We start from the raw sequence: 15043 nt of genomic DNA, 5'->3' as shown, positions 1-15043 counted from the left end.
TCTCACTCATAAGTGGGAGTTGAACAATAAGAACACATGGACATATGGAGGGAAACATCACACACTGGGGCCTGTTGGGGACTGGGGGGCTAGGGGAGGGATACCATTAGGAGAAATACCTAATGTAGATGATGGGTTGATGAGTGCAGTAAACTACCATGGCAAGTGTATACCTATATAACAAACCTGCATGTTCTGCACAGGAACCAGAACTTAAGGTATAATAATAATAATAATAAAAGAATCAATGGTCAGCAACAAAAACAGAATATGTGAATATGAGTTGGCAAAATCTCAACTACTGCAAAAGGGCTGGATGATCCTTAAAGGCACAAAGAAAATAACCAAGGAGAAAAATGATTAGGCAGGAATGGCAGCTTCACTTCATCTCACACACCACCTGTGTTTGTAGTGCATACTGGAAGAATTGCAGCGAGTATAAATTCCCATTAAGATCTTTCCTCTGTTGGTCTCCAACAGCAAAAATCAAGATGGGACTCCTGAACTCTACAGACTCCTGGATAGATTCCCCCCACTTCTTTCTCCAGACAATCTCTACAACGTCACCATCGCTATCTGCTTGGGACTGTCTGAGCTAAACTTATCACGTCCTCTATCCTTGTTTGTGGTAGTCACCAACTCCACCATCATCCCTGAAAATCTTATCCCTCTCCGCCTCTGTATACCTCCTTTTCTGATTCTATCTCCTATCACTTCCCGTTTCCCAAAACTCCCACACTGATCCTTTAGAATGCATGGGTGTAGTCATTAGCAAAAAGTCTGGGCTAAATCTCTTCTCTAAATATCCCTTTTAAGCTTCTTGCTCTAACTAGAATCCAAAGACACTGCTTCCCTGAAGTCTACTCAAGTGATGGATACTTGAGTAGAAGCAAGAAGTAAAATATAGCTCCCCCAAGTTCGGTGATTAATAGGAATATGGATTGATACTAATAGGAATTGATATTAATGGGAATATGGATTGATAGAAATATAGATCACTGACATTGGGGGAGCTATATTTTGCTTCTTGCTTCTCATCGCTCTTTTAAACTATTTTTCTTCCTCCTTTTTTTAAACCTCCTGATGTCATCAGCCTGTATCCTCTTGATGCCATCCCTTGTCCCTTGAGAATTTTAGCTTCTAGCTCACTGCCACTTTCTCCTACATATACATAGGTGACTTTTCCAAAACTCCAGGTTTTCAGGTTCTTGAATTCCTCTCTGCCAATGATTTCTTCTTTTCTCTACCTTATCCACTCCCTTCCATGGTCACATTCTAGACATTTTCCTTTCCAATAATTGTAAACTTCCTCTAGCATTTCAATTTTAAACATCCAACCCTCTGAACACTACTTACTCTCTTGCTAATCTACTCATCCAACTCCAGCAATCCTTCAATCCTTAACAGTTAGAGTCTATTTATCTTTTCACGGTGCCCACTTACCTCCTCACTTGGCGTGAATTCTATGCATAGTCTTTATCGTTATTTTATTCATTCCCTTATATGCATCCTCAGTTCCCTTGTGTTTCTCTAGTTCTGCCATATATGTTTAGCTAAACCACATTCCTGGCTATATATAACTCTCCATGTGATCCCATGTCTGAACGTAGCTGCAGAAGAACACACACACGCCACCTGGATTCGCTTTAAATTCCTGATCATGATGCTCAAGCAGACCCTTCATGCTGCCTGGCAATCATACTGTCTTACCCTCAATTGCTATCTCTCTTACTCTCCTGGATTATTATTTCACACCTTCTCCCTCTTACACCTCCACCCTCTCCTCTCCTATCTTTACTCTCAGCTGATAACCTAGAATCATATTTCACTGAAAAAAAAACAGAAGCAATTAGAACTTCCACCCCACATCCAGCTCCCAGCATGCCACCCACACTACTTCCTGCTCCTCTGCCCATATACCTTTCCTTTACCTGAACTATCCATGATTCTAGCAAAAGCCAATCCCTCCACTTGTGCATCAGGCTTCATCCCCACTTCTCATCAACTCAAGGACACCATCCAGTAATTCTCCCATCTCTCTCTCTCTCTCTCAAAGTATTGATTTTTCTTTCCCTGTTGATATTTCTCCATCAACAAAACAAAGCTATTATTTATTTCCTATTACAAAGAAATCCTTCTTGATTCCACTTCCTCTTCCAGCTACTTTTCTTATTCTTTTCTTTCTTATATAGAAAGAGCCCTTGAAGCAGTCCTTGGTCTGCCCGTCATCCATTGAATGAGCTCCAGTCCAGCTTTCACCCCTCCACTCCACCAAAATTGCTTTGATCAAGTCACCAGTTTCCATCACATTACTAAGGCTGTTGTTCAGTTCCTCAGCTTATTGGATCAACAGCATTTTACAGAGTTTATCATTTCATCCACCTGAAAATAGGTCTTCTAAGAAATCACATTCTTCAGGTTTTCCTCCTACATCCCTGGACACTCTTTTCCATTCTCCTTGGTGGCTTCTCATCTTCCTGACCTCTAAATATTGTAGTACTCCAGGGCCCAGCCCTTGAACCTATTCTATTTTTCATAAACTCTCTCTCTTTTGGTGATCTCATGCAGTACCACGGTTTTGAATACTATCTATATACTGGGTATGCCAAAATGTATATTTCAGGCCAAAATCTTTTCTCCCGACCCTAGAAAACTCATATATACAACTGCCTACTCAATATCTTGGATATCACACAGACAAATCAAACTTAACATGTTCAAAACTGACCTGCTGAGTATTCCCTCAAACCTGCTCCTCACACAGTCTTACCCACCTCAGTTAATAAAACTTCAGCTCTCATTCTTTCCATTGTGACCTCAACCCTCATGCCTAATTCCTCTTTTGCCTTCATCCTACATTAACTCCATCAACAAAATCAGCTTTTGAAATGTATCTAGAATCCAGCCACTTCTCACCAATTCTCCTGCCTGTTGTCCTACTGTAAAACACCTCACTTCTCACCTAAAGTATCACAAAAGTGTTCCCTGCTTCTGTCCTTGTTCCCTTTCAGCTTCAGCGTTACTATTAAGACTCATTAGTGTATGTCACTCCTCTACTAAGAACCCTCTAATCACTTCTCTGCTCATTCGGAATTAAAGCCAAAGTTCTTAAAATAGCCCACAAGGCCTTACATGACCCGATGCTGCTTTCTGCTCTCCCCAACCTCCTCCTACGCTTCCTCTCCCTCATTCTACTCCAGGCAGGCTTGCTTCCTTGCTGGCCCTTGAACATGCCAACATGCTCCCTCTGTGGGGTTCTCTCACCTGTCAAGCCTTCTTCTAAAATGTGCTCCCTCCACAGCGTGCATGGCCTCCTTGCTCAATTTCTTCAGGTTTTCTTTTGCCCATCCCCTTTAAAGTGATATACCGCTCCCATTCTACTCCTCTCTCCTTCTCCCCTGCTGTATCTTCCTCCATATCACTCACTGCCTTTTCTCCTCTCAGGTTGTAGATTGTGAGCTTTATGAGAGCAGAGTTTGTGTCTCTCTGCACTACTCCATCCCCAGCACCTAGGACAGAGCCTGCCACTGACTAAACACACAATACATGTTTGAGTAAGTAGATGAACAAATAGTGTGCCTGAGTCCAGCCTGGCAGAAAAAAAAATACTGTGATTCTACTGTCCGAGATGAGCTAGGAAGAGTCGAGTGGCTGCTTGGAGTCAGGTATTAAAATCCATGTTGTTTAGCCATAGAAAGAGAGTGTTCAAGAGAATTTCCAGAATATAAAGTGTCCTGTTCCAATCTAAACCATTACAGTGGAGTACTTAAGAATACAGCCATAGAAATAATTTGCATGAAGCTACTCCCAGCATTTTTAAAATGAAAGAAGAGTCACATATTTAAATCTTCATAAACCTGTCTAATTGTAAATAGAATGAAATTTTGAGAGCTGGGGGCAAGTAGTTGATGAAAACTCTCTATTGGATTTACTTTACATTGAGCAAATATCAACAAGTAAACTAAAAATTCTAAGTACTCAAAATATTAGACAGGTGTTACTCAATTCTAACCTGAATCACCACTACCCAGTATAGAGCAAGGACCAGCACTGACGCATCAAAAGATATTACAGAATGGTACAGAATCCAAAACCACATAACCAGAACCAGATGAAAACATCACCTTTTGCTTCTTCTGAGGGGTCAATAATAAGCATTTAGCTATATAGTTATATTTTTGTATATATATTTGTGCCAAATTTAACTGGTTAGGAAACTGTACATAGTTCATTCCATGTTCCATTAATTCCATGAATTTAATTCTCCCCTATTCATTTTTGTTGTTTTTATAAGGTCGCAGGCTAATAGAATTGTTTTTAGTATTTTTAAAGAGAAGTCTAAACCAGATGAACCCAAATGGCATTTGTGAAAAAGATTTTAGTTCCAGATAAATATTTTAGTTTAATGCAACCCAGATAAATAGTAACTTTACCAAATTGATACTAATCATAATTTTTTTCCTATTTGGTGATACAGGTTATGGCAATACCTTTTATGTTCTGTCCTGCTTGTGCGAATCAGTGCTACTTTTGCTAAAGCTTAGGTTGAGAATCAATATTTCAAAAATTACATTATTATAATACGCATCATTTTCACCAGTATTTATTGAGTACTTGCTCTGCCAAGCATTTTGCAAACATCTCACTTAATCATCAAAACTACCCTAAAACTTCAGTGTTGTTATGCTTACTCCAGTTGAGAAAACTCAGGCCTGCAGAAGTTGACTGCCAAGGGTCATTCACCTGGTAAGTGGGGAAAACTAGAATTTGGTTTCCAGCATCCACATTGTTAATGTGACTTCCAAATATGCTTCACAGTCTGAGTCATACTGTGTGAGCATATGCTAAAGTCATTGTTGGGTGTATCTTCTTGTTGCTGAAGGTCTGCTATTTGAGGAACACTAATATTGTTTTGAAAATGATGCTTCGACCTTGCCTTCTGTTTATAAAAAAGGAAACACAGGATTTAACTGATAATTTTGCACCTTTAAACTCCGATGGTAAAAGGCCAAGACCAAAAATCAGGGCATTTTAAGACCTGTTAATCACTGGTATCATATCTAGGATTGTATTAAATAAATGCTAAGTGATAGTCTTTCATTTTGAAGTCACTATAGTGAAACGAATAAATTGCATACATTGTGAAAGTATCTGAAACTACTGGGGTTTTTATTGGCTTGTAACTGGCTATAAACTTTTATTAAAATATTATACAACTTATTTTTAAGGTCTGCATGTTAATCTTGTTTGTAACAGTATTAAATTATGCAGAATTACTAAATAGGTAATAGGTAAGAATGTAAGCCTTTATGAGTTTCAGAAATAAATTGAATGCTAAGATTTATTTTCTCTTCTAAATGTACAAGAGATAACGTGGTAAATAGATGACTGGTGTAATCTTTTAAAGAAAATAAAAGTTAACCATATTTGTAATCATTTAAAAAAGAAAAATGAAAACTTGACATCCTTTTAGAGTATTTTCATGTGCCAAATTTATGAATTTTCTGCATATCATTTAAATGATTAAAAGCAAAATAGTATTTGGGAATTATACTTTAAACTTCTCATGGTAGTTGTGAAACCAATTTTATAAAGAAAAAACATTGATTCAAATTTCAGTTTAAGGAATCTTAGCACGCCAACACATGTGATATTTTTGGAAAGCTGGTGCAGCCCAGATTGCCTTTCATTGAGAAATACAACAGAGTACAGAAAGTCCTGGTTTCTATATTACATGTTGTAATGCTCCCTAGAAACTAAGGCTTAGTAGCAAACTGGAGGATACATTTTCTTTTCTTCTTTCATATGCCATATTAGCTTTGAATATTGTATATTTGGAAATAGCAATAGTTTGGCTGAATAGTTGTCTCTTTTACTTTTCTGGGTATTTGGAAATCATTTCCTCTTCTATATTGTATTTGAGTTTTAGCAGTAATCCTGGTGGTGGTGCTCTTTGACTTAAAAGATCTTGTAACTACGTATGAATAAGTTCTTTTTATATTAGCAGTAGTAGATTAAAAATAAGTTTTCAACTTTAAGATAAAGGACATCACCACTGTATTACTTTGAAGGGCAGCTCCAAATAGCTACTCAAAAAGATATCCTGCAGCAGAAAAAAGCTTGGACATGGGAGACAGACAGATCCATGTGGCCCTGGGAATGTAACTTAACCACTGTGGGCCCAGTTTCTACATTTGTAAACTTGAGCTAATCCCTATCTCACAATATTTCATCTCAGTTGACTGATAAGACATCACATGTAAAGCCCCAGCACAAAGTCTAATACACAGTAGCTAAGTAGGTAACATTAGTCACTGTATTTCCCTAATCTTTATTTAATTAATATACTGTCTCGAATACTATTAATAAAAATACAGAACCAGCAAGCCCATCAGACCACATTTACTTTGGGGAATTTTTTTTTTTTTTTTTTTAATACGGAGTCTCACTCTGTCACCCAGGGTAGAGTCCAGTGGCGCAATCTTGGCTCACTGCAACCTCCACTTCCCTAGTTCAAGCAATTCCCCCACCTCAGCCTCCTGAGTAGCTGGAATTACAGGCGCATGCCGCCACGCCCAGCTAATTTTTTTGTGTCTTTAGTAGAGACGGGCTTTCACCATGTTGACCAGACAGGTCTCAAACTCCTGATCTCAGGCAATCCACCTGCCTCCTGGCCTCCCAAAGTGCTGGGATTACAGGTGTGAGCCACTGCACCCGGCCTGTTTTAATTAATTAATTATTTATTTATTTATTTATTTATTTATTTTTAAGAGACAGGGTCTTACTCTCTCACCCACTCAGGCTGAAGTGCAGTGGCACGATCATAGCTAACTGCAGCCTGGAACTCCTGGGCTCAAGCAATCCTGCCTCAGCCTCCCACTATAATCCCAAAGTGCTAGGATTAGAGGTGTGAGCCACCACACCTGGCCTTGCATTTACTTTATAACTGGTGAGTTCGGGGAATTGAGGAGAATCAACCTCATATTTTGAGTGTAAGTCAATTTTAATTTGTATAATTCTTGGTTAATTATATACTGTAATTGTAATTAGAACACAGGTACCTTAGAAACTCCTTTTACATTTCATAATTTAACTTACATTGCAACCCAGGGATATAAGCATTGAATGTATTGTTTTTATCCTGTTTTACAAGTTAGAAAAATGTCACTTTCTGAAGTGAACTGACTTCTTAAAAGTAGAGATGAAACTTGAATTTGAACCTGTGGACTCTAAATTTTGTGTGGGCTTCATGACATCATGTTGCCTTCTCACAGAAATAAATGTTCTTTCCTTTTACAGTGACATGTTAGTGGATGGCTGGCCACTACAAGAGAAAGCTAACTCAAGAAGCTAAGATGGTCTATAAATATAAGAATTGAGTATTTATTGTTGAGAGATTATTGTTTCTCAAAATAATCCTAAGACCTTTCATACAATTAATGTATTTGTTATAAGTATTAATTATAAGTGTAATTAATGTATTTGTTATAAGACCTTTCATACAATTAATGTATTTGTTATACTTTAGTGTGAAGTAGATTTGGTTTGAAATGAGCTTTACTTTCCTTGGGTTCTCTTTTTTGGCATTATTTATGATAAGTTTACCTAAATGAACTAACAGTTTTATTGCTTATTCTCTAGCATATTGCAAATTTAGAAAGTTAACAAATAGATATTTAGGGAGTGCATTTAATCTACTTAAAGAAACCTAAGTTGACATCAAAAGTATTAAATATTTCATATTCAACTTCATAAGTATTATATAGAATAAGTCTATATATCCATAGGGAGTTTGAATGTTCTTTCATTTCTTAAGGTAACTAATGTATCTAAAGTTCAAATTATTTGTCCAAAAGAACACAAAAAACATATCAGATAAAATGATTCATAATGAAAAATAAGATGAAGGAATGTAGGCGTAACACATGAAGATTTTACATATTGGGATACAGTAATGTGGGTTTATTCCATAAGTCAGTGTTAAGTACTATGTAATGTTCTTGAGATTTATCTTACCAAAGAGTTAAAAGCGAAACCGTTACTGTTTCATAATGCTAGTAGAAGATACAAGTCTTCTGGGTCAGAAACAAAGGATGTTGTAATTCAGAGCAAAAGCAGTAGCCAAGTGTCAGCCTGTTACTTATACCAGTTTCCTATCCCTTTCTTCCCGCATATCTAACAGGGTTGACACAAAGGACCAATGATGGATGCCCGTACCTGTGGGTTGTGTTAAAAGAGAACACTGACCTTGGGGGATTCATACAGGCCTGCTTTGTAGCTAGAGGGAGATATCACCTAATCCCTCAAGGTTGCTCATTGCAAACACCACCCTGAGAAATGGCCCAGATAAAAAGCAATCCCAAAGTCTTTTATTCTTGTTATTCCCAAAAGTATCTGCAGGACTGCTCAGGGCCACAGCAGAATACTTTTCCCAACATCAAGTAGCTTTCAACATGTTTTCATGATAAGAGACACACTTCCCTAAAATATGAGAAATATTGATATCAGTGACAATGCTCTTTATGCCAGTGACTCTGAAGAGGAAGGAGGGAAATCCTGTACCCTTTGCAAACGCCTGCAGATGATTTTGATACAACCACCTCACTGATCTGGGCATTGGTGGCCATATAGGGTAGCCATAGAAGTTTGGGGAGGAAGGAAGTGTTGTAATCTTTTTATTTTATTTATCACTCAAGGCATTGTGTGGAGAATTGATCAGAGTAGACAAGACTGAAGACAGAACCCAATAAAAAGGCTTTTATGACAACTCTGTTAAGTACCTCAAGGTGATCCAAGCTTATGCAATCTGGATACAGAAGGTGAAAAAGAGAGGAGTGCTGGGCTGGAGAGGGGGAAAATGAGGAACGGGAAACAGTTGGGTTGGAATGGCACATTGGTGAGGAAATCAGCAGGTAGGAATTAGGGAGTACATTAAGTTTGAGGATAAGACACCAGGTTCAGTTTTTGAAATGTTGTTATTGAAAGATTTATTAATTTCAATTCTCTAGAAATTAAACATAACTGGGTTCAATATATACCAGGATGTAGAAAAAGGAATTTATATATAATTTAGAATCCAGTAGTGACATTTACCTCCTTTTCACTTAAAATTAGCCAGAATTTTTCACTTCGTAGTTAGGTCTCTGTCAAACACACACACACAAACACAACACAACATTTAGCATTAAAGTGAATACTGCAGTCCACTGGACACTTTAGTTCATGATGTAAAAATCTTAGTCAAAAATAGCACAAAAATGTCAACATTGGCACCAAATAATATCCAAAGTGTATAATACTCTCTAAAGTCCTTATCAAATGGGCACAATGAATGGACACATCATTTACAATAATAGTTTCAAATTATTCTCATTATAAACCATATTTTAAAATTAATTAGGAGAAAATTTTATCCTCTTATTTCTCTATACTAAATTGTAATAATCAGTTTCCTCTGAGTAAAGTACATATAGTCAAGAAGGAAAGAAGCCAAGGTCTGGATTACTAGATGATAAATGAGAAGTAAAACATCATTCTTGGTCAAAATTTCAGCTAAAGGTGGCCCAAATCATTGCATAAACAAAATTGGCATTCAGTTGTTGTTTTTAATCTGTCTACTTTTTCAGCTACATATAGCTCTAGATACATCTGATGCTTGAAAAGTTGGTAAGGGGGCAAAACTGGGGTTTCAGAAGTCTGAGTCACTGATATTTTAGTATTTTTAATAAGACAAAAATAATCTTGGACTCTGAGAATGTACTGAGTGTTTCTTCGTTGCACAACACAGAGCCAGCTGTCATGTTCTTACCTGATTGCAGGTATTGATGTCTATGCCCCCCTTCAGATATTCCACGACTTTGTCCAGGTTGCCTGCTCTGGCAGCACGGAGGAAGCTCGCGTTGCTGTCAGACTGCGAGAAAAATAAAAGACCTTTAGTGAACTATTGATGACATAGAAATGTATCGAATACAGAAAGACAAGAATGCTTACACTGAAGTCAGAAAAGCTTTAGTTGGAAAAATTTCAATAATACTGAGTTTAAAACATTGAATAATCATTCACTCTATAAGGTAGCAACCTCACAATGTTTCTAGAGAGTTGTTTAGGTACATTAAAAGTCAATATTTTAGGGTATAAAAGAACCATTAAAATGGAAATAATTATTACTGCTTTATTCTAAATCTTCAGCCACATTTGAAGACGTGTTGACGCTAGCCTCAAATACTGCTATTACTCATTCATTTTAGCTTCAAGATTCTAGTGACTTTATATTGAGCTAATGTCAAGTCAAAAAAGAATCAGAAAGCTAAAGAAATTAAAGCTACTGGGTTTTTCCTTTCTCTTTCTTTCCTGTTGGTTTTCAGATGCTTCTGAGAGAGAACACTGAGTATGGGTCACTTGGCAGTCATCTGGTCTCATTAGAAGGGAATAACAGAAAGCTCCAAGGGTGCTTTGAGGAAAGAGGATAGCACTACTTGGCAGGTGTGGACTGGGCTGATGCAAATTTTGTGATCCCAGTGATTTTGGAAAAACATGATTCAATTTAAACCACCTGACATAATACCAGACTAAAATCTTTTGGTAAAGATGATCACTCTGGATGGAAACTGCTTTTTAAGTTTCTCATCTTCCCACACTCCCCTCAAAATTGGATGCTGGGAGACTCAGCTGAATTCTGCCTGTGGCAAATCCTAAGGAGATTTGCTCCAGATGCACAGTTACAATCACGCGGCCCCTCTGGCTTGGTTATAAAGTCTGACTTTTAAACCATAACATAATAATGATGATAAACTTTTGCTGGGTTCCAAGACACCTGCATAACTGTTAAAATTTTTTTGTGATAGAATACCTGACTAAAAAGAAAATGGTGGCATGAAAAGGGACATACTAGGAAGTGAGATGAAGGTTTGATGACTCTTAAACATTCTCCTCACTAGGCTACATTGCCTCCCTCCCTCAAAGAAAGTACTTGGCAAGAACCTCTTGGCACACTCAGTCAGAGCTATTTATTATGATCCGTGATGATATACAGAGATAGAAATGGAAGTATTTTCTCTGGGAGTTTCAAATATGGAATTACTTGCATGCTGTTAAAATGATTTACACATGGGAAGACTGAAAACCATAGAACTAAATTACCTCACTTTTAACCCAAACACCAAGTGGCTTATATGTTTATAAATGAGATAGATTATTTATTGAGTTGAAAGGTATGACTGAAATCTATACATCCAGAATTCATGCCCTGATTCTTTAGAACTGCATCATCGTATGATTAATATCACACTGTTCTTCACTCTTCATCCTTCCTGCAGGCTGTACCGATGGCAGAGTGCTCCAAGAATATCTGCAATGCTGCAGCAACTGAACTGTGACTCATTTTTAAATGCCTATTCTATGAAATTTATTTTGCTGTTTGAGGCAAATGCTGAATTCCAGGAGGATTTCCTACCTTCAGGTTTGTTGTCACAGCACTTAAAAGTGAGTTATAATACTGTGTATTATGTTATGTTAATATCTCACAAGAAACATTAATTTTACTATAAAACAACGAAAGTTAAATAGTATTGGGTTGCAGATATAAAACACGAACATATTATTCCTCTATATAAAGTTTTTCCAAAACAAATCTGTGTGCTATGTATTATATCAGAGGTTGTTCCTAGAAAGTACTTTCCAATTTGTACATAAAGCAGATGCTTATAGGTAACATTTACTGAGTGTTTAGTGGGTCAGGAACAGAGCTAAAGGAGTCACATGTATTATATCACAAATACAACAATACTATGAGAAAAAAAAACTATTCTTACGCCCATTTAATAGATGAGGAAAGAGATTCAGGAAGTTTCCAAAGTCACATATTTACACAAATTTATTTAATGGAAGACCTGAGATTTAATTTATGTTTATCAGTTCAGAGCTGTAAGTTTTATCTGCTATCCTATCCCACACCTTCAAAGTATCACGGTGGATATTACTACAGATTCCTAGCCTGTGAGCTCTAGGTTTATTTCATCTGCGTTAACCACAATTATGCCTTTGGTCTACATATTTACTCTGTAAATCATGGCACTCGCTAAATAAAGTGCCTCAGCTGGAGAGAACATTCTTGACTTCCATCCCTACCCTCACAGCTATCACTCCTCTATATGCACTTAGAAAACTAACTCTGTTAAGTACCAACCTGAGACGAACTACTTAGAAACACATTCATCTGAGAATGAGGAAACAGGTGATAAAGAATGCTTTGCATTAAGAAGCCAATTGTCTGTCTCCCTGTAACATGTCTAACATGATTAAACTCAGCAAAAGATCAGGTTGCTCTATTGTTCCTATAAAAAAGAATGCTGTGAACAGGTGGAGCCAGAAGAAGAGCCTAACCCCGAAGGGATGAAGAGACACCTAGAAACACAACTGCAGAAGCCTAGAGCGGTGATGATGGTCTGATGGGGCCTCAGGTATTGCTGAGAAATATGTAATAGACCATCTTTGAATCTTCTCTGGGGATTGGACACGACATTGAGGATTGCTTTTGCCGTTATAGAGTAATGAAAAGTTTTTATAACTGGTTTTCTCTTTTCTGAACCAAACTTTTAAAAAGTGGATGCATGTCAAAGTTATAGCAAATCCTTAGAATTTTAGCAAACAATGCTCCCAGTGTCCTGAAGGGTCTGGGTCCTATGGAAATATAATATCCGAGCCATTCTGCCAAGGACCACTTCAGCAGTTGAGTCATAGGAGACTTTTGTGTAAGTTGAATTCTCCAAGAACCGCTTTAAGGGATTTAGTTTCCCCCAAAATGAGAAAATGCATTAAGTGGAAATATTATTATAAAATAGTCCAAGAATGTAAATTTCAAGGATGGAAATAAAATGAGGTTTTAAAAGTTATATATGAATATTGACATTATTGAAGCTCAAATTTATATACCTGCATAGAAATATATATTCTTCTCCCCCTTCCACACAGACACAAGCACATCATACCCTACAATGAGGTCAATCTGTGATTAAGGCCCTTGACACAAGTGCTTTGGATAAACAGTGGTTAGCCTGGTTATCTTCAATCAATACAGAGATGAAAGAGGATTCAAACATTCATGGAGAGAGATACAGCAATTTTTACCATGCTGTGTTTCCCAACTGATTATGATAAAAGCAAGGGTTTTGAAATCAAGTGTAAGTAGGAGGAAAAGCATGCTTTTAAAATAGACTGTTTCCTTTGCTCAACCAGGAGATTTCACACATAAAAGCATAATAAAGAGAAAAATGAGGCAAAAGCAACTTCTTTGGGAGAAAGTCTCAGACAAATGTAAGACTATCCTCTCTCTGCTTTGCTGCTTATGTCCCTAGGACTCTCAAATCCTAAAACCAATTGTACTTACGCCCATAGTCAAACTCTGGACAAGGAATTCCACTGCTGAGCCCCACCTATTTTAATCTGCAACAGATGGATGTCATTAAAACTTGCACCCTTTATAACCCTGGAGTGACATCTCAAGCCAAGAAAGAAAAATTTCGCATTAAATTCTTCTTGACACAGTTCTGTATGTTGTCTTGTATCTGAATGTTAGAAAAACAGAACAACTTTCTTGGCACCCAGCAGTGTGGACATGAAAGGCAGGGAGGAATGTGCATTCACAGAGCCACATTATATCCCCAAGGAGTGCTGATCCAAAGGCTCTAGGGGCATATCCACAGGGCTCCATGAGCTTGCTACAAGTTTTTTAATTCTTTAATTCTGTGCTTATGTTTCAATAATAACCTAATAAAGAAGATATTAGCATATTCCAGGTCCTCTACAGGGGTACCCTATACGTGAGTATAACCATATAACTTCGGTATATGTCTTTGTGTTTGTAACTCAGTGCATAACAAGTGAAGTCCAAATGATATACAGATGCATGATAGACAGAACATTTTGCTGTAGTACAGAGACAAGAATGGTCAGAGAATCTGCTCATCATACATGGCAGGACGTGACGAGCCAAAAGCACCTGAGCAGCAGCAGTCAGTAGCATATTAACATACGCTCAGATGCTGTCTTCATATGGTCCAACTTGCACTGACCATTAGCAGTGAGTGTAATAGAAAATCCACAGTGAAACATTTTTTCAGTTTTTAATTTTAGCTTTTATTGGTTTGCGTACACAACTCTATCCCAATAGTAATTTCCTCTCCAAGCAAATAAAGAGAGCTTTCAAAGATTGTATTCTCTTAAAGCTATTCTCTGATAGCTTCAAGTTTTATTAGCTTGAAGTAGGTAACAACACCTTAAAGTTATTAAGAATAGTTTGTACAATATACTTACAAAAAAGGTATTCTTTATATTATTTTTACTGGAGTCAAATTCAGAAACTAATTAAATACAGAACTCTGAGGTTATATCTTTTTTATTACTAAACATAATATGTTAAATTTAGTTTTAGACATTTCCATTCATTGTATTAAATTGATGTCCTTTACTTGAATAATACTATAAAACTTACATAACTAGTTTTACTTAATTTGTCAAAGTTTCTTTTTTATAGTAGCACAAGAATTTAAGGAGTTTTATGTGGTTTTATGTTTTAATACTTAACACTATCATAAAAATAACACTGGAGGTCATAATTTTTATATACTTTAAAAGAAATTAATAGACTATTCAAGTTTGAGAACCACTTGTCTAAAAGGGTGGCCCAACCAGCAGTCCCTCCTAGCCTTAAAAGAGTGACACCAAACACCTCCCCTGTCACAGTCTCTGGCTTATGGTGTGCCCTGCACACATATTTGCTGACTGGTTAACCTTAAGTAAAGCACATGCTCCTTGTGGAATTTGAGGAATCTGCCTATTTTCTTAGGAAGCAGTCATTCCTTTGTAAAAACTGGGTCATTTACCTGGCTACTCTGAGATCTGCGTTTTTATAGCAATACAAAATAAATAAAACTTAGTAAAGTAACTCGAAGGGAAAAACTTTAATAAGAATACCAGGAAAATAAGGGACATTTTCAGTTTTTTAGGTCTCTTCCTAGGAATGTAGGATCAGTTAAAATCCATGTCT

At 37.0% G+C, this 15043-nt stretch overlaps 1 protein-coding gene across 40 annotated transcripts in view; it reads right to left on the bottom strand.

Annotated features, from left to right (window-relative positions):
• Positions 1 to 15043, bottom strand: part of ANK2 (ankyrin 2) — a 706278-nt gene that overhangs the window by 199658 nt on the left and 491577 nt on the right. For all 40 annotated transcript variants that reach the window (XM_025384698.1, XM_025384687.1, XM_025384674.1 and 37 more), the window contains one exon: positions 9809 to 9910. In XM_025384698.1, coding sequence (XP_025240483.1) covers positions 9809 to 9910 — 102 coding nt within the window. The remainder of the gene's footprint in view (positions 1 to 9808; positions 9911 to 15043) is intronic.

Source organism: Theropithecus gelada, chromosome 5 (assembly GCF_003255815.1).
Source record: "Theropithecus gelada isolate Dixy chromosome 5, Tgel_1.0, whole genome shotgun sequence".
NCBI lineage: Eukaryota > Metazoa > Chordata > Mammalia > Primates > Cercopithecidae > Theropithecus > Theropithecus gelada.
The sequence above is the reverse complement of the archived record's forward strand: the minus strand, read 5'-3'. Positions and strand labels throughout refer to the sequence as shown.